This window comes from Coturnix japonica, chromosome 1, assembly GCF_001577835.2.
Source record: "Coturnix japonica isolate 7356 chromosome 1, Coturnix japonica 2.1, whole genome shotgun sequence".
Classification (NCBI taxonomy): Eukaryota; Metazoa; Chordata; class Aves; order Galliformes; family Phasianidae; genus Coturnix; species Coturnix japonica.
The window spans coordinates 99105402-99120580 of NC_029516.1; the positions used below are offsets into that span (position 1 = coordinate 99105402).

The 15179-nt window shown below is 41.3% G+C and overlaps 1 protein-coding gene across 4 annotated transcripts in view; it reads right to left on the reverse strand.

The window, feature by feature from the left end:
* The window catches only part of HSF2BP (heat shock transcription factor 2 binding protein), a 32428-nt gene that overhangs the window by 16243 nt on the left and 1006 nt on the right, over positions 1-15179 (reverse strand). For 3 of the 4 annotated variants that reach the window (XM_015883706.2, XM_015883680.2, XM_015883697.2), the window contains exons 2-5: positions 14757-14907; positions 10126-10229; positions 5524-5673; positions 1809-1947 (exon numbers count right to left, since the gene is read on the reverse strand). In XM_015883706.2, coding sequence (XP_015739192.1) covers positions 1809-1947; positions 5524-5673; positions 10126-10229; positions 14757-14907 — 544 coding nt within the window. The remainder of the gene's footprint in view (positions 1-1808; positions 1948-5523; positions 5674-10125; positions 10230-14756; positions 14908-15179) is intronic. The other variant, XM_015883688.2, reaches the window with a different exon arrangement.

Sequence of the window (15179 nt, forward strand, 5' to 3'; positions counted from 1 at the left end):
AAACTCCCTCATAGTTCTACTTTGATAATTCAAATACTTATTCAGAGTGGCCAGCGTCCTAGCAATAACACAGTGAACAGTGAAACAAAAGGTTGGATTCAAGCAGTTCTAACATCTGCAAGTAACATGAAGCAAAACTGGTCATCATAGGTTCTGATTTGCAGAAGCGGGATTGCAGATTGTTTTACAGTCAGTCAATCCAATATGCCTGGCACATTACACAACCAAAATGCTTGTGAACATCTACTCACAGTTCTTTTCCTAATTCTCTGCAGGCGCTACATTATTCATGCACAAACCAAATGGCAAAAACATTTCCAGTGTCTACTGCTCTAAAACAGATTTTCCTCAAATATTTTCCCTTATGCTAGTCCTGTAACTCAGGAAATCCTTATGTGCAAGACATCTTCCAGCAGCCTGGACTTTCAAGCCTCCTCCAAATGAGTGAAGTACTGTGAATGTAGTAAGTGACAAAACTCAGCTCCCTGGCCTCCCATTCAGGCCTTTTAAACTCAGAATTAAGCAGATAATTAAGGACTGGTACCATAACATGTCCTCAAGCCGAGCTGTGTTAAGACTGAACTCAGAACTTCTGTTCTGTTGTTCTCTGACATCTGAATACTTGGCACTTTGTGACCAGCTATCCTTCTCCAACGTAATACTAGGAGGATTACACTTGTACCTCCTACATCATTTGTATGTCTGCGTCCTTTATCGTACTTAAGCTTCAGCAACCCCTTTCCTAAATTACAAAGAGGAAAGTCTTGGCATCACTTAATTCAGTGGAAAAAATCAGCTTCAGTGAGGCAAGACTTCGTTTCACCACGCTGATTTCCCCTCAGGCAGAACACCATCATCCTCCCCCACATGAAACATTTTGTTTGTTCTGACTTTACTTTTGCTATGCTTTTGTTTTCTTTTTTTCTGTTTTGGTGAAGCTATTGGAGAGAACTGGATCCAACCATTACTTGGTACACTGGCACAATGTGTCACATAACCATTTCTTATTTCTTTAAAGGCGTACCACCACCTAAAATCACATGTTGAGAAAATCCATTAATGAAAGATTCAATTGTACAAACAGCCATTGTTTCACCTATCTTGCATCACATCATTAATACCATTTTGACAGCTGCACTGCTTCACAAAAATGCAACTGCCATATCATCCCCATCTCTAACAGCCTTCCACATCAAGGGCAGCCATACTGAGACAGATCTGTGTCTTCCTTCGGATCTGTGATTCCTGTTTTCTACCTCTAAAAAAAAAAAGTATTTAGGGTGGAAGTAATGTTTATTAACTTCTCTTAAGATCATGGAACTGGGGATCTAGAAGACAGAGAAGATGGAGTCCACCTGACAACAACATTCTTACACCAATTACATCTTCAAAATGCTGAATACATACCTTGAGATGATCGCATCATCGGCAGCTGGAACATCTCAAAGATGTGAGCATTATCTGTGATTCAGACAGTACAATGCTTGACATTTACAAAGCAAGGTGAGTGCAGATGACTAGTAAGAGAGTACTTGCTTTACTTCAGATTGACTAGAAGTACTAAGAAATTTCAGAACTGAACTAATTTTATACATCACGTCCTTAACTATGTAACAGAAAGTTCAGTTCCTCACAGAGTTGCCGAATTACAAATCTGCTAGAACTTTAGAAGACTAGGAGTCACCCAAGATACCAGCACTGACTAAACACTTGACTTCAAAAAGCTGTAATTGTTGCGCTACATGCAAAGCAATGAAGAAATTCCCAGTGCACATGGAATGCTATTTTGAGAGCGAACGTTAACTTACTTGTTACAATCCCTGCCAACGCTAACACAAACTGATTTTCATCAGAATCCAAATCCTGCTGTTTCATGTCTTCACTTAATGACTTCACAAAGCTCTCCATAGTCTGTGCGGTGATAGTAAAAAACTTTGCTGCCTTGCTCTGTAAGCATGGAGGAGAAAAAAAGATTATCCATACTACAGTGACTATGATTATTAGATGCTATCATAAACCTGGACAAACTGCAAAGTTATTAAATCATCCAGTCACCTCATAAAACAGCATAAAGTAAAAGGTAAACACTAAGTGACATGTTTAATTCTCTAATATTTGGAAACATTATCTCAGAAGAATAAGGGAAACTACTCAGTGATACATTTATAAAGCTCTATTATTAGATAATTATATCCTAAGCTCTAAATAATATGTATCAAACAATATGCTTATCTTCAAAACCAAGACCATCATCTTTGCTTTGCAGTAACAAGGCATTCACCTCAACTACAGCCATTCTGCCAAAACTATCTAGCTGACAACTGGACAGCTGCCTAACTTATATGACCTGTTATGAACTTCCAAAGAATACAAATGAAATGCTCACAGAAGTAGGACTGGATTGGATCCTAATGAAAGGATTCACGTATTGCTCAACATAAGAGGAAGATCAACTTGCTGGGCAGTTCCTTAGAATAGGAAATGGAGGTCTCCTCTGGGTCACAGGTCAAATTTAAGTCAGTGTCACATAGGAAAGACAATCATGCCAGAATGAATAAACAGAAGCACAGCCTTTAATTATGTTATGCAATCTCCTCTACCCAGCACAAGAATACTACTCCATTTGGGGGTATCTCAGTTGAAGAATCAATCATCCAGTATGAAGCCCAGAGCAGACCAAAGAGCATGGTCAGAGGTGCAGGCAGAACCCGCAGAGAGCAACTAAAAGAACGGCTGCTTCTTATTAATAAATGCTGACCTGTAAAACACTGCTGAAGCACTATTTCCCACAGAGGATTCTGTTTTTTCGATCAAAATAGCATAACAGAAAGCGCAGGTTTCCTGGTGTGCTTAATAACTTTGCAAGTCATTTCATGAGAACTGAAACCTCGTCACATCCTGCAGCAACCCAGAAGAAGAGCCAAACAGCTCAAGAAAGTGCCTACAATTCCCATCACTTTGTGACATTGCTGAACTCCTACTTGTTTTGCAAAGTGACTGAAATATTCAGTATTTTATCACAATTACCATCTTCACAATACTTCAAACCCACCAATACCATTCATTTATTTCTCCATCGATTACATGTTTTGGGAGGGATGCAGCATGGTTCATTTGGGTGACTCCAACAGGGAGGTGTAAAAAGCAGGGTGAGTCAATGCTCTTCCTTCACATATGAAACTGAAGTCCCAGAATAGGATTGAAGGGGTTACAGGGAAAGAGAAAGGGGGAAAAAAGTACACTTCTGCTTGCACCAGATGTACTTTATATACATGTACAGGTAATGTTCCTCAGAGATGGTCATTTTAACATAAGCAGTGACTGTAGTTTAAGCAATAAAGGATACAAGAGAAAACGAAGGAAGAAAACTTAGTACTGCAGACTAATGTAAGTTGTTATAAAAAGAACTGTATTTATACAAGAATGCTATGCAAGGGTAGTACCAAAAGAATGCTAAGGAAACCAGAAACCAGGCAAAACTATTAGTCAGTTCCTTGAGGTGCCACTGGTGTCCTTGCTGCTGAACCTTCTTTCCAAACAACCATTATTTCACTAGTGGTGAGGTCTCAAATGAGGAAGCAGAGATCAGTCAAGTTTATAAATAGGGAACACGACATACTCTGTGCAGCCTCTAATTAGCTTGACAGTGTTTTCATGGAACTGAAGAATCTCTCACCCACAGACACTGAGATAAGGACAGCTCTGAGAGCAGCCATTAAAGTGCTTGAGCTGAAATGGTGCAGCGAGCCCTTTGCATTCCATGTAACTCCTCAATGAAAACATCAGTTAACATACAAAAGTGCTGCCAGAAAACACAGAGCAGTTTTTCACCATCACAGATAAATATAGTAGCAGATCGCCTTGTAGTATCCAAAATGTCTTATATTGAAGTAAACCTTGATGTTCTTCTGAAATTAAACCTTCAGTTTCTGTTACCACATTAGAGCCTTGTGATGTGAATACCCATCTGAAGCTTTTTCAAAGACACCTAAAACAACCTCATGGAAGTTAATGTACTTTGTCCTTGGCACATGCAGGTGTACTTGAATACTGTCTCTCACGCTGCTTCTCTGGATGTTTCTCTAGGTTCCTTCTGGAAATGTTAAGCATCAGCAGAAACACTAGGCACTTCTTTCCCACTGCCTTGCAAGCTATTCATGTTACACTTGAAATCTGCTGCTCAAGTTTTGACTTGCCCAACACGCATCGACATGAATGCTTTATTAGTCACAAATATCGTATCAGTCAATCTAAATTACAGAGCTATATAAAAGAACTACTTCTATATCCGTGCAATGATTGAAAAAGCTGAGCATTGTTCCCTAAGGCATAAAGTTATTTTGAATTGATGCCACCCTTCCCCACACAGTTAAATATGAGCAATAGTTTGAAAGCACTCTTCATGTACTCATACATTTCTGTAGTTCATAGCATCTTCCCCTGAGAAGGTACTACAAGCTGCACAGCCTGTCCAAAAATAACCCAAACCAAAAACTTTGTATGACAATTCTCCATCCTCTTTTAATAACCTGACTCACTGCCAGTTGTAATCTGTGGTTGATACAGTGCCATGCAATCCCTTTATGTAATTCACAGTAGCCTTGCTGCAAGTCTTTCTTATCATTTTATGTGCACCGCTGCAAGAAAATTATGCCCAAAAATGTTTCTATGACCCTTACCAGCAGTGCAGTGGGCTGTAATGATTGCTAGGAATTTCAAATAAACTTAGAAATAACAGAACTGCATCTTCATAGTTAGGCTTTTAACACAAATAGTCAGTGTATCAATTCAGCCTTTTACTTAACGCTATTTGATTTTTCTTTTTAAGACTGTTTTCAACAAAGCTTCTACTAACTTTTATCTTGTAGAAGGTGGTCATACACAGTACTGCTCGTGTTTTGGTTGTGGGAAGTGTGCCCTTTCAATATCATTTAACAAGTCAAATAACAATGGCTGGTCACTAAATGATTATCTGCTCTTACAGTTATAAACCATCCTGAAAATACAGAATGTGGTTTTATACCAGTCTCATAGCTATGGGTGAGCTTTGTAGTACCTGTCCACCTATCAGCTTTTTGTATTTTGGATACTGAATGACCAAAAGGTAGCACTGAAAGGTATCATGTTGCTGAAAAGCCAGAAGCAAGTGTGATATTGATTTACTCAGCTTCAATACAACTCCCTCTCATTTCAGCTTTGAGAAGACCAAAATCATATTTTTATCAGGCTTGTTCTTTTGATTCCTCCTAATTCCAGCAGCTGCAGTGAAATTATACTAGTTATAATATTAACACTGTCTACAGTTGATGGGTATTTGTGTGGGTTTTGTTGTTTGCTGGTATGGTCCTGCTCTTCTTTTAAGAATATGGATGTTTCCTAAACAATATTCACATCAGGAAACATCTTTGTTGTCCAATTTATTTCTGAAATATATTCTTATGTTAAAACGTGTAACAAAACGAGGTACTTATTTTAAATATCTACCAGCATTACCACCAGTAAGTATTCACCTGCCATACTTACTCCTCCTAGAATGGTTTTAACAGCCTCCTCATTGTTAGATACACCCCACAACAAGGTGCAGACAGCTGCACCCATTTCTGTGCAATACTCTGCTTGCTGCAGGAGCTGCTGCTTGGCCTCACGCAGGTGCTGCCGGAGGTCTAGTTTCTCCTGAAATGACACAAAGAAATTTGGGTTGCATTTCAAGTCAGCCCAGATGTTTCTAGACTACAGGATTCAATAAGAAACGCCACAGTCACATATATGGAAGGGTGTGTGTGGGGAGGGAATGGGGGGGTGGGGGCAAATTCACTGCACTGAATATGAACCTTCTCCCCTGAGCTCCATCCAAGTAGTAAACATATCACTTAAGCTGACAGTAACCAGAAGCCTGTCCACAAGGGCAGGCCAAGTGACCCATCGAGACTGAGCGGCACCTAGAGAAGTCTGATAAGAAAGTCTACTCATCCTAAGCAAATAGCTGTGTATCTCAGAGAGAGAAGAGATTTCAGCATCAGAAGTCAGCCTTCCCAGCCACTTCACAAAAGATACCAGGAACATCTTAAAGGAAGGGAGGGTTCTTTTGTTTTTCAAAATGGGCTGCCTTCATTACTATGGGAGAACTGTTGGCTATCCCTTCCTGGTTCTTCCAACTTCTTTCAACTGGCATATTCCTGAAAAGCAGGGGCAAAATAAGAGTTCCTAGAAAAATAAGCCTAAAGTTTGAAGTGCCTTTCATACTTAATACCAGAAAAGCCCACGCTCCATTGTGTATCCAACAGCTGAGTGAGGCCCTTTAGTGGTCCTTGCCCTGGGGCTGAAGAAAGAGCAATTCAACACAACCAGGACTCAGTCTCAATCTGCCAGTACTTCTTTCCAGTAAGAGAGGAAGCTTGCCAAAAGATGTAACAAGATTATGTATGATTCTACATCTCATTGGCTTCCCACAAACTGCCACAGGTATAGCAGAACTGCTGCATTTCTCAGCTTCAAGCTAGTGCAGACAGGGAGATGGAGGCTGGGATACCACAGTCTGCTGGCTGGGGGGGAACTCCCTGGTCATGCTGAAGGGTGGTATTAGTGCTGCAGGGAAATATAGGGGCCTGACAAGAAAACTGATATTAACTCAGGGATTAAGAGAGAGAGGCACAGATCATCTAGGAGATGATCCTAATCACTAGGAGAGTGGTTAGGCCCTGGAACAGGCTGCCCAGGGAGGTTGTGGATGCCCCGTCCTTGGAGGTGTTCAAGGCCAGGTTGGACGGGGCCCTGGGCAACCTGATCTAGTAAAGGTGTATGTTTGGTGGCCCTGCCAGGCAGGGGGGTTGGAACTACATGATCCTTGAGGTCCCTTCCAACCTGGGTCATTCTGTGATTCTGTGATTCTGTGATCTAATAACAAAATAACAGAAGGATCTTGCTCTGCCCATTATGGGGGGGTATGTGATCTTCAGATTCAGCACAGAAAACATTCTCCTCAGCCCACTCTTCCCTGTTTAGCTGCTTATCAGGATGAAGTCTGGGGAATGAGAAGGCACCTTTTCAATATCAATTTGCAAGGTAAGTAACTGCAACACAACCTTCAAGCACATAATTTCCACTGAGACTTTCAAATACATACCTTGCCATTTTAGAGGTTTGCTTCAATATTTTGCTTTCAGTTTGGAAAGAATAGAAAGGTAAAGTCGCCCAAAAATTTATGTAATGTAGAATCAACCAGTACAAGGTTGTTTGTCTGCTCATCATCAATCACCTGCCTAGCACCCTGTATCACATCTGACAGCCAGAACCGAGCAGCTTTATCATGCTGCTAACGGAACACACGGGGAAGGATTTGGAATGTTCAAATGAAATCTATCAAGCAGAATGACACGTTTATTTTCTTTCCATATTTTCTCTCACCTTACGGTTTAATATATGCGAAAGACTGAACTTTGCTGCCAATTCCCTAGGCGTGAAGTGTCATGAAATAGGTCTCATTTCTTAATTCTCTGATCATTTTCAGGTGAGTTTGCCAAATTTTATCTTTTACATAACTCACTGCCAGAATTATCGGCTATTCTGCCACTGTGTACATCAACAAAATGCCCACAAACATCTTTCTGTCCATTTCCTATAAGAATACATTTCCTATACTGCCCCTGACTTTTTTTTCCCCTGTACTGTCCATAGATAAATGTATATTTTAATGTGTTTTATTGGCATTTTGCATGGGGCTGCTAATGCTAAACAGCAAGACAAAGCTCTGCCATACCACATAGCTAGATCAGATGCAGAGCCACAAGAAACACCACAGTTGGGCACAGGTAAGAACAATATCAGAACAAAGGCACGAAGCAAAGAAAACAAAACGGAACATTCAGGAGCCAGGAAGATAAATGGAGCCTGAAAGCAAACAACCTGGAAGAGAGACACTACCGAGAGTTCACACCATGAAGCAATCGCTGCGTTAAGCAACACCACCACCTTCAGGAAATGGTCGAGGCACAGGAACACAGCGGTGCTTAAGCACTTAACTACAAAGAGACAGAGGAAGCATTAGCCAAGAATAACGTGCACGCTTCAGGTTTCGTTCAGGTTCAGGAAGCAATGCAGTTCCCTCATTAGTGATGCAGCACTGCAAAGCAGTTTTGCAAAACAGAACTCTGATTTGTGGTCCCCTAAGCAAGGGGCACTACTCAGCCAGAAAAGGCATTTTTATCGTTCGTTTCATTTCCTTTTTGTTCAGAAAGGAAAAGGACACATAGAACAGCAAGCAAATGAAAAATGCCATGCAAAGCCATTAACAGGAAAAAATACAAACAGACATGTATACACCATCTTCTTTCATCTCAAGAGCTGAAGGACTTCACAAATACATAAGCACTATCCACTCAAATGCAGAATCACAGAATCATAGAATGGCCTGGGTTGAAAAGGACCACAATGATCATCCAGTTTCAACCCCCCTGCTATGTGCAGGGTCACCCACCACCAGACCAGGCTGCCCAGAGCCACATCCAGCCTGGCCTTGAATGCCTGCAGGGATGGGGCATACATTTTTGTGACAAGCAATGGGAGCCATTTAGGCAACTGGTGTACACTGCACAACAGCAAAGATATGAAGAGCTTTGATCAAGAACACCAGAACACCAGTAATTCTTAGTTAACTACTCATGCTTTAAGTCAAAGTTTCATCCAAAAGCAATCACTAACCTAAGTCAATTTCCATTCTTTTTTTTCTTAATATTAATGTGTACAAAAGGTGGGCCCTGCTTAATTAGTATAAGGCAGCAACGCTATTAAATCCTGAGATTTCAACCTGGATGTATAAACAACTAAGCACAGCAAAACTGCAACAGCTATCACAGCGGACAGAAAAGTACTCAGACAGCTATTCCATAAGGTGAGCTGTCACCCAGACAGCCACTACGTTCATATTAAACTTCACACCAGAATAACTTGTCCACACAGACATGCCCTAAAACTCCAAGTCCCAAGTTTTCACTTATTCATAACTTCTGTAGACTCATCTGTCTTTGTACAGCTCTCCACCTGGCAGTTCCTAACTGCAGAACCCCAGCAAAATGAGCTTCTGCTAAGTTGACACTTCCAAGGAAGTGAGTTTTTGCAGCAAATAATCACCACTGATTCACAACTGTCCCTCAAAAATTAATCACTAGTCTATGCAAACTTCTGTGAAGTCACAGAATCACAGAATTATCAAGGTTGGAAAAGACCTAGAAGATCATCTATTCCAACCATTACCAATACTTCCCGGCTAAATCATATTCATCAACACAACATCCAAACGTTTCTTGAACACTCCCATGGTCGGTGACTCCACCACCTCCCTGGGCAGTGCATTCCAATGCCTGACTACCCTTTCCGAGAAGTAATACTTCCTAATGTTCAGCCTGGATCTCCCCTGGTGCAGCTTAAAACCATTCCCTCTAGTTCTGTCATTGATTACACGAGAGAAGAGGCCAACCCCCAGTTCACTGCAACCTCCCTTCAGTAAGTTATAGAGAGCAATAAGGTCTCCCGTCTTATGGACTCTAATAATAAGACTCCCGTCTTTTGGACTCTAATAAGATCAGAGAGATCGTGGTCTTCATTATTCGTGCATTGTTAAGAATTTCCCTCTTGTAATCACAATCACTAAATATGGTACTGATATAGCAAAAGCAGCTCTGTAATTCTGTCTCAACTCACAGCTGTACATGGCAACTGGATCAATAGGTGCATTGTAAAAGAACCTAAAACTAAACATAGGTACACAGCTTCAAGCAAACCAAAGGAGAAGCCAGCACCATTTTGCACATTGTGTTGCTTACATTATCTTCTGTTTTCCTCTCTGAAAATATGTTACAGTTGCACTGAATTGAAAAGAATGGATTTTGTAAAGTACCTTTTCAATGCCATCTACACCACAGTCTTCCTGAGCACCCAAGGCTGTACTTCAGTATGTTACTATATACTTATAAAAAGCTAATGGTTGATTTTAACACTACAAAAAGCAGAAAGAGCCTGTTTTCCAAGCTGAGGATGTTTTTTGTGACATGAACATGGGAAATTATTTGCTCCCATTTTTGTTCCCTAAACTTATGCATACAGATCTCACTATCCTGATGGCAAATATACCTTCTTCTCCCTCATGCAATCTGCCTGGGCTGCTTCCAGGCGGGCTCTGAAGTGCTCACAATCCATTTTCAGCTGCTCTATTTCCTCCTCCTTTTTCTCCAAGCCTGTGACAGAATAAATTAGATAAATGAAATAATAAGTTACAGCCAACTGGTTTGCACTAAAGAAAAATGAATCCACTAAGCACAGTATTTATGTGACACGTTGAACATCTGCTTGTGTTAGACCACCTCCTAGTGGGCAAACCGGTATTTAACAATTTGCCACGTTTATGGTGCTTCTGATTTAAAACAGAGAAAGGCTGGAAACACCCCTATTTGTCCAGGGAGGTTGTGGATGCCCCATCCCTGGAGGCATTCAAGGCCAGGCTGGATGTGGCTCTGGGCAGCCTGGTCTGGTGGTTGCCGACCCTGCACATAGCAGGGGGGTTGAAACTGGATGATCATTGTGGTCCTTTTCAACCCAGGCCATTCTGTGACTCTACGATTAAATAGTGTGTGCTGATAAAATACTATTCTGGAGTTGAGCACCCCAGGGATTTCTTAAAATGTACCCAGTGTTCTATTTTGTTTTCTTGTCTGCAGACATCAGAATTCAGGAACCACAGTGAAAATCAAAGAAAAAGAACACTGATGTCATTCAAAAGTGATTGTTTCAATATGCAACAGACAAATTATGTGGATAACAGAAATTTTATGCAACTACTTCAAATATTTTACATTAACGTTCATTAAGCATTATAAGCCGTTTAAACAGTGCCAGTGATAACCCATTTAACATGCAATTCTTTTCAACCTACAGCTCAAAGGAAAGTAATCAGAATGAACTGGGAGACTGATTCATTGAGCTTCTGAGGAACTATCCAAGTTGGTGGTGGGAAATCTTTCTCTCCTTCACAAAGACCAGTCCCATGTATCTTTTACTTTGTGAATGTGGGTCTTAAGCTTTTGCCAGAGTTCAAGAAGAGTCTGGATAATGCTTTCGGATATACTGTCTGATTTTTGGGTGATCCAGTGTGGAGCCAGGAGCTCAACTTGATGATCCTTAAAGATCCTTTCAACTCAGGATACGATATGATTCTATAACATAAAGATGTACTCAGTCCAAGGAGGACGTACTCTGCTTATCAATGGCAGACCAAGAACCTCTTCGTCCTTGCCAGGAAGGCACACCCAGTGAGACCAACTCCCAGTGAAGCTCTCACTCACTGCAAGGAAACAAAATCTCCAGAGTGAAAAGAATCACCTCCATCCCTTGATGAGTTGGATCCATCCTGAATACAGTACTGGCAGTGCCAGCAGGCATATGAAGATACTGCACACCTCGCTGCTAGACTTCCTAGAGCCAAGACTGAGCCAAGAGAAAGGGAATTACATTAACTACTGACTGTATATGAAGTACTACATGCTGTCTTTTGAAGACTTCCAGATAAAAGGAGAAGTATTTACCCCTAAGGTATTGTGATGGCTTATGTCAAAGGAAACTAACATTAGGTCCATCCTATAAGGGAGAAAAATGGTAGTACTGTAAGCTGATGAAAAGAGACCTACTTCCAGCTATGCTTCATTCCTGGAAACTCCCCCTGTTGCATCCAGCCAAATCTTCCAGGTGTGCTCTGAGTGAATTCAAGGTTGGATGCACCATTCCCAACACTTGACAGTCCCTTGACATATGGCAGTTAAATGAGCACCAGACATTTTTCTGACGTTAAACACCACAGCTGTGCTGCTCACTCCCTGCAAAGTGCAGCCCTGTCAGCACAGGGGATGCCTGACAGACTCTCCCAATGTCTGCAAGTCCCAACTCCCTGGTAAGAAAGCTCCCTCCTTCTCGAGACTAAAATCCTGAGGTTCAGACTGTCTGCCTCAAACAAGCAAGGAAGCAGTGTCCACTACCAACTTGGATGAGCAAAAAAGCACAGAATGACATCCCTATACAAACAGGAAACATGTAAAGTTACCACTGCAATGGTAAATCTGACTCTGAGAAGTAGTGACATTTTCCCCTGAGAGCAACAACTTACTCCAAAACAGAAGGACACACTGAGCATAACAAAAGAAATGAGATACAATTCTAGTGGGCTCATTTGCCTCTGTGTATTGGTCACACCAGGGTATTTTCTGAATCACAGAATCACAGAATTGCAGGGGTTGGAAGGGACCTCTAGAGATCATTGAGTCCAACCCCCCTGCCAAAGCAGGCTCCCTACACCACGTCACACAGGTAGGCGTCCAGGCGGGTCTAAAATATCTCCAGAGAAGGAGACTCCACCACCTCCCTGGGCAGCCTGTTCCAGTGCTCCTCACTGTAAAGAAGTTCTTGCACACATTCATGCAGAACTTCCTATGCTGAAGTTTCATCCCATTGCCCCTAGTCCTGCCCCCAAGCACTACTGAAAAGAGACCAGCCTCACCACTATGGCTCCCACACCTCAGGTATTTATAAAGAGATCTAAACTCAACACTCTTGAAAGTGGAGAACTGAGTACAATTATAACCAATGCCAACAAGTGACAGAAATCCAATTCTACTGATCCAAACACTAGATCAGTGTTATATATAGCGAGCTAAGTCTTGCTGAATAGGTGTATAATAATTCAGAAACTTTGCTGAATCTATTTTTTTAAGGTTCCTGGAGCCAAACACTCCTCTTGAATAGGGCAGTAAGAAGAACACGGACCTTTCTCTTTCAAGACCAGGTTGGACGGGGCCCTGGGCAACCTGATCTAGTAAATGTGGAAGTTTGGTGAGCCTGCCAGGCAGGGGGGTTGGAACTTCATGATCCTTGAGGTCCCTTCCAACCCGGGTCATTCTGTGATTCTGTGATTTTTGAAACAAAAAATGATGCTGGAAAAAGCCTTACTGAAGACCCCAACACCAGCACAAATATAGCATCAGTTGTGTTGTTGCCAGTTCAGATCTTGGATCCCACCAGTGGGATACTCCCATAGCAAACAGGTATCCAACTGATCTAGCTAAGCAGGTGATAAATACAATGATCTCAGAGCTTCCTGAAGCTATTCAAGGTGTCATCAGTCTCACAACTAAACAAACAAGAGGTGTTTAAAGTCTGTGGCTATAATCCAGATTATAAAGCAATTGATGTTTACACTACCTAGAAAAATGGGATAGTTGCTGAAAGCCTAGATGTACACATCAGCCACAGGCCTCTGTGAGACTTGTATGGAAAACCATCTCAAACAGCTGCCAGAAGAGTCCTGTAAGCTTCACACAGCAACATCCACAGACATTACTTAAGGACCAGAACCAGCCAGCTCACTACTTTAAGACAGAGGACAGCCAACAGCTGCAACGGTGTCCCTATGACATCTCGTTTCTTGTGAGCAGCATGTTCCACAGCTTCCTCTCAGCATATCTCATTCCACGCCTTTGTAGCTACAGAAGTGGGAGCAGAATGAAGTAGTAAAAAATCACCACTTGACACGTCCAGCTCCGGAAGAAAACAGTAGCAAAAGTCTGAATACATAATCAATGCACAGAATTAATTGGAAGAAAAGTCTCCTTTGTAGGGACGCACATAAGATAATTTAAAGATTGACTTCAGCAATTCCTCTGAAGTGCCTACAGAGTAAAGGCAAGCCAGCAAAACATGTGGAAGGAAGTTTTGAGATCAGTGTGTCAACAACACAAACCTGCAGCTAGAATGCTCTGATAATGTCACCTTGATGCCTGGCACAAGGAGCATAAGAGAAAGAGACAGGCCTGTAAAGTCTGGAATGTAATTCTGAGAAGGAGTAACTTCTGGAGAACACAAATGTTTGAGTCATGATGTTTTCTAGGTATTCTAATGCACTTCTAGCAGGAAAGCAAATTAGAACCAAAGGATCCTATGGAAAGTGGTTCCATATCTATCTTAACCAACATAGCCAGTGTTCTGGTGCAGGACTCATGAGTCCTGCTTGTCTTCCAGCACTTAGTGGCCAATATATTTATTTGAGGCTAGACCACAATCTCAGTCTCCACCATCTGGGTCAAAGTCTCAAAGAATGTTAGAAGATTATACATCAGGGTCTCATTCCAGAAGGCTACGTGAGCCAAAAATTAAGCAGACACTCACACCAGGAGGCAGAGACTTCCTAGTAGATCTTCTTTTACTCGACTGCTTGGGTACTTATCGAGAGAAGGTCTCACAGAGAAGAAGTCAAGACCTGACTCAAACTCAAGGTAGAATGGCTGTTTTCAAAGCTCAACCTATTAATTACAAAGCTATTGCCTATTCCTTCAAATTTAGCTTCTTAAACACAGGTTGTTGGTTTCTTTTTTTTTACCTGTACTTTTGCTGATCACTTTAAGAGACGCATTGAAAAACAGAATACTTCCCCATTCCCACAAAGAGTTGCTTCTTTTCCCTGATACAGCTTCTCTGTCTGAACTGCATTATCCACAGCAAAACATTCTTAAAGAGAATATTTTGATTATTCATTAGCCTCATTATTTCTAATGAGGTTTCTAATTTTCCTCATTACCAAAACATTAATTTACTGAAGCAGTCTAAACATCACAGCTAAACCTGGAATGTCTCAAACTCTACAATCATTCATATGGGCAAAACAGCTTGCACTAAATAGCTTTGGCAGAAACTATCTCAGCCTATAACATAGCACCACTCACTTGATTCAACAGCATCCAGTTTCTGGAACGTCCACACAACATCACCATCGAGTATCTTGGGTAAGAAGTCCCGCAATTGCATAACCTCTGTTGTCAGCCTTTCCAAATCCCTCCTTCTGACCTGAACAAAGTCCTCATTGGTTTCATCCTTCTGAAATGGAAAACAAAACAAAACAACCACCAACACAAAAACAAACAAAAATCCCAAATAAAACGACACTGTGACTGCTTTGAAGTATTCTTCTGCTTGTGTCCTTTCTCTCAACAATACCATTCTGCACTACATCAATTCAGAAATTCATAACCTCATTTTAAGAGAACTACTGAGTAATAACGTAAAACGAGTCACTGGGACAGAAAGTCTTTGAATGTAATCTAATTTTTGCCACTCTGGCCTAAAGCAAATCATATTATCTCTTCACA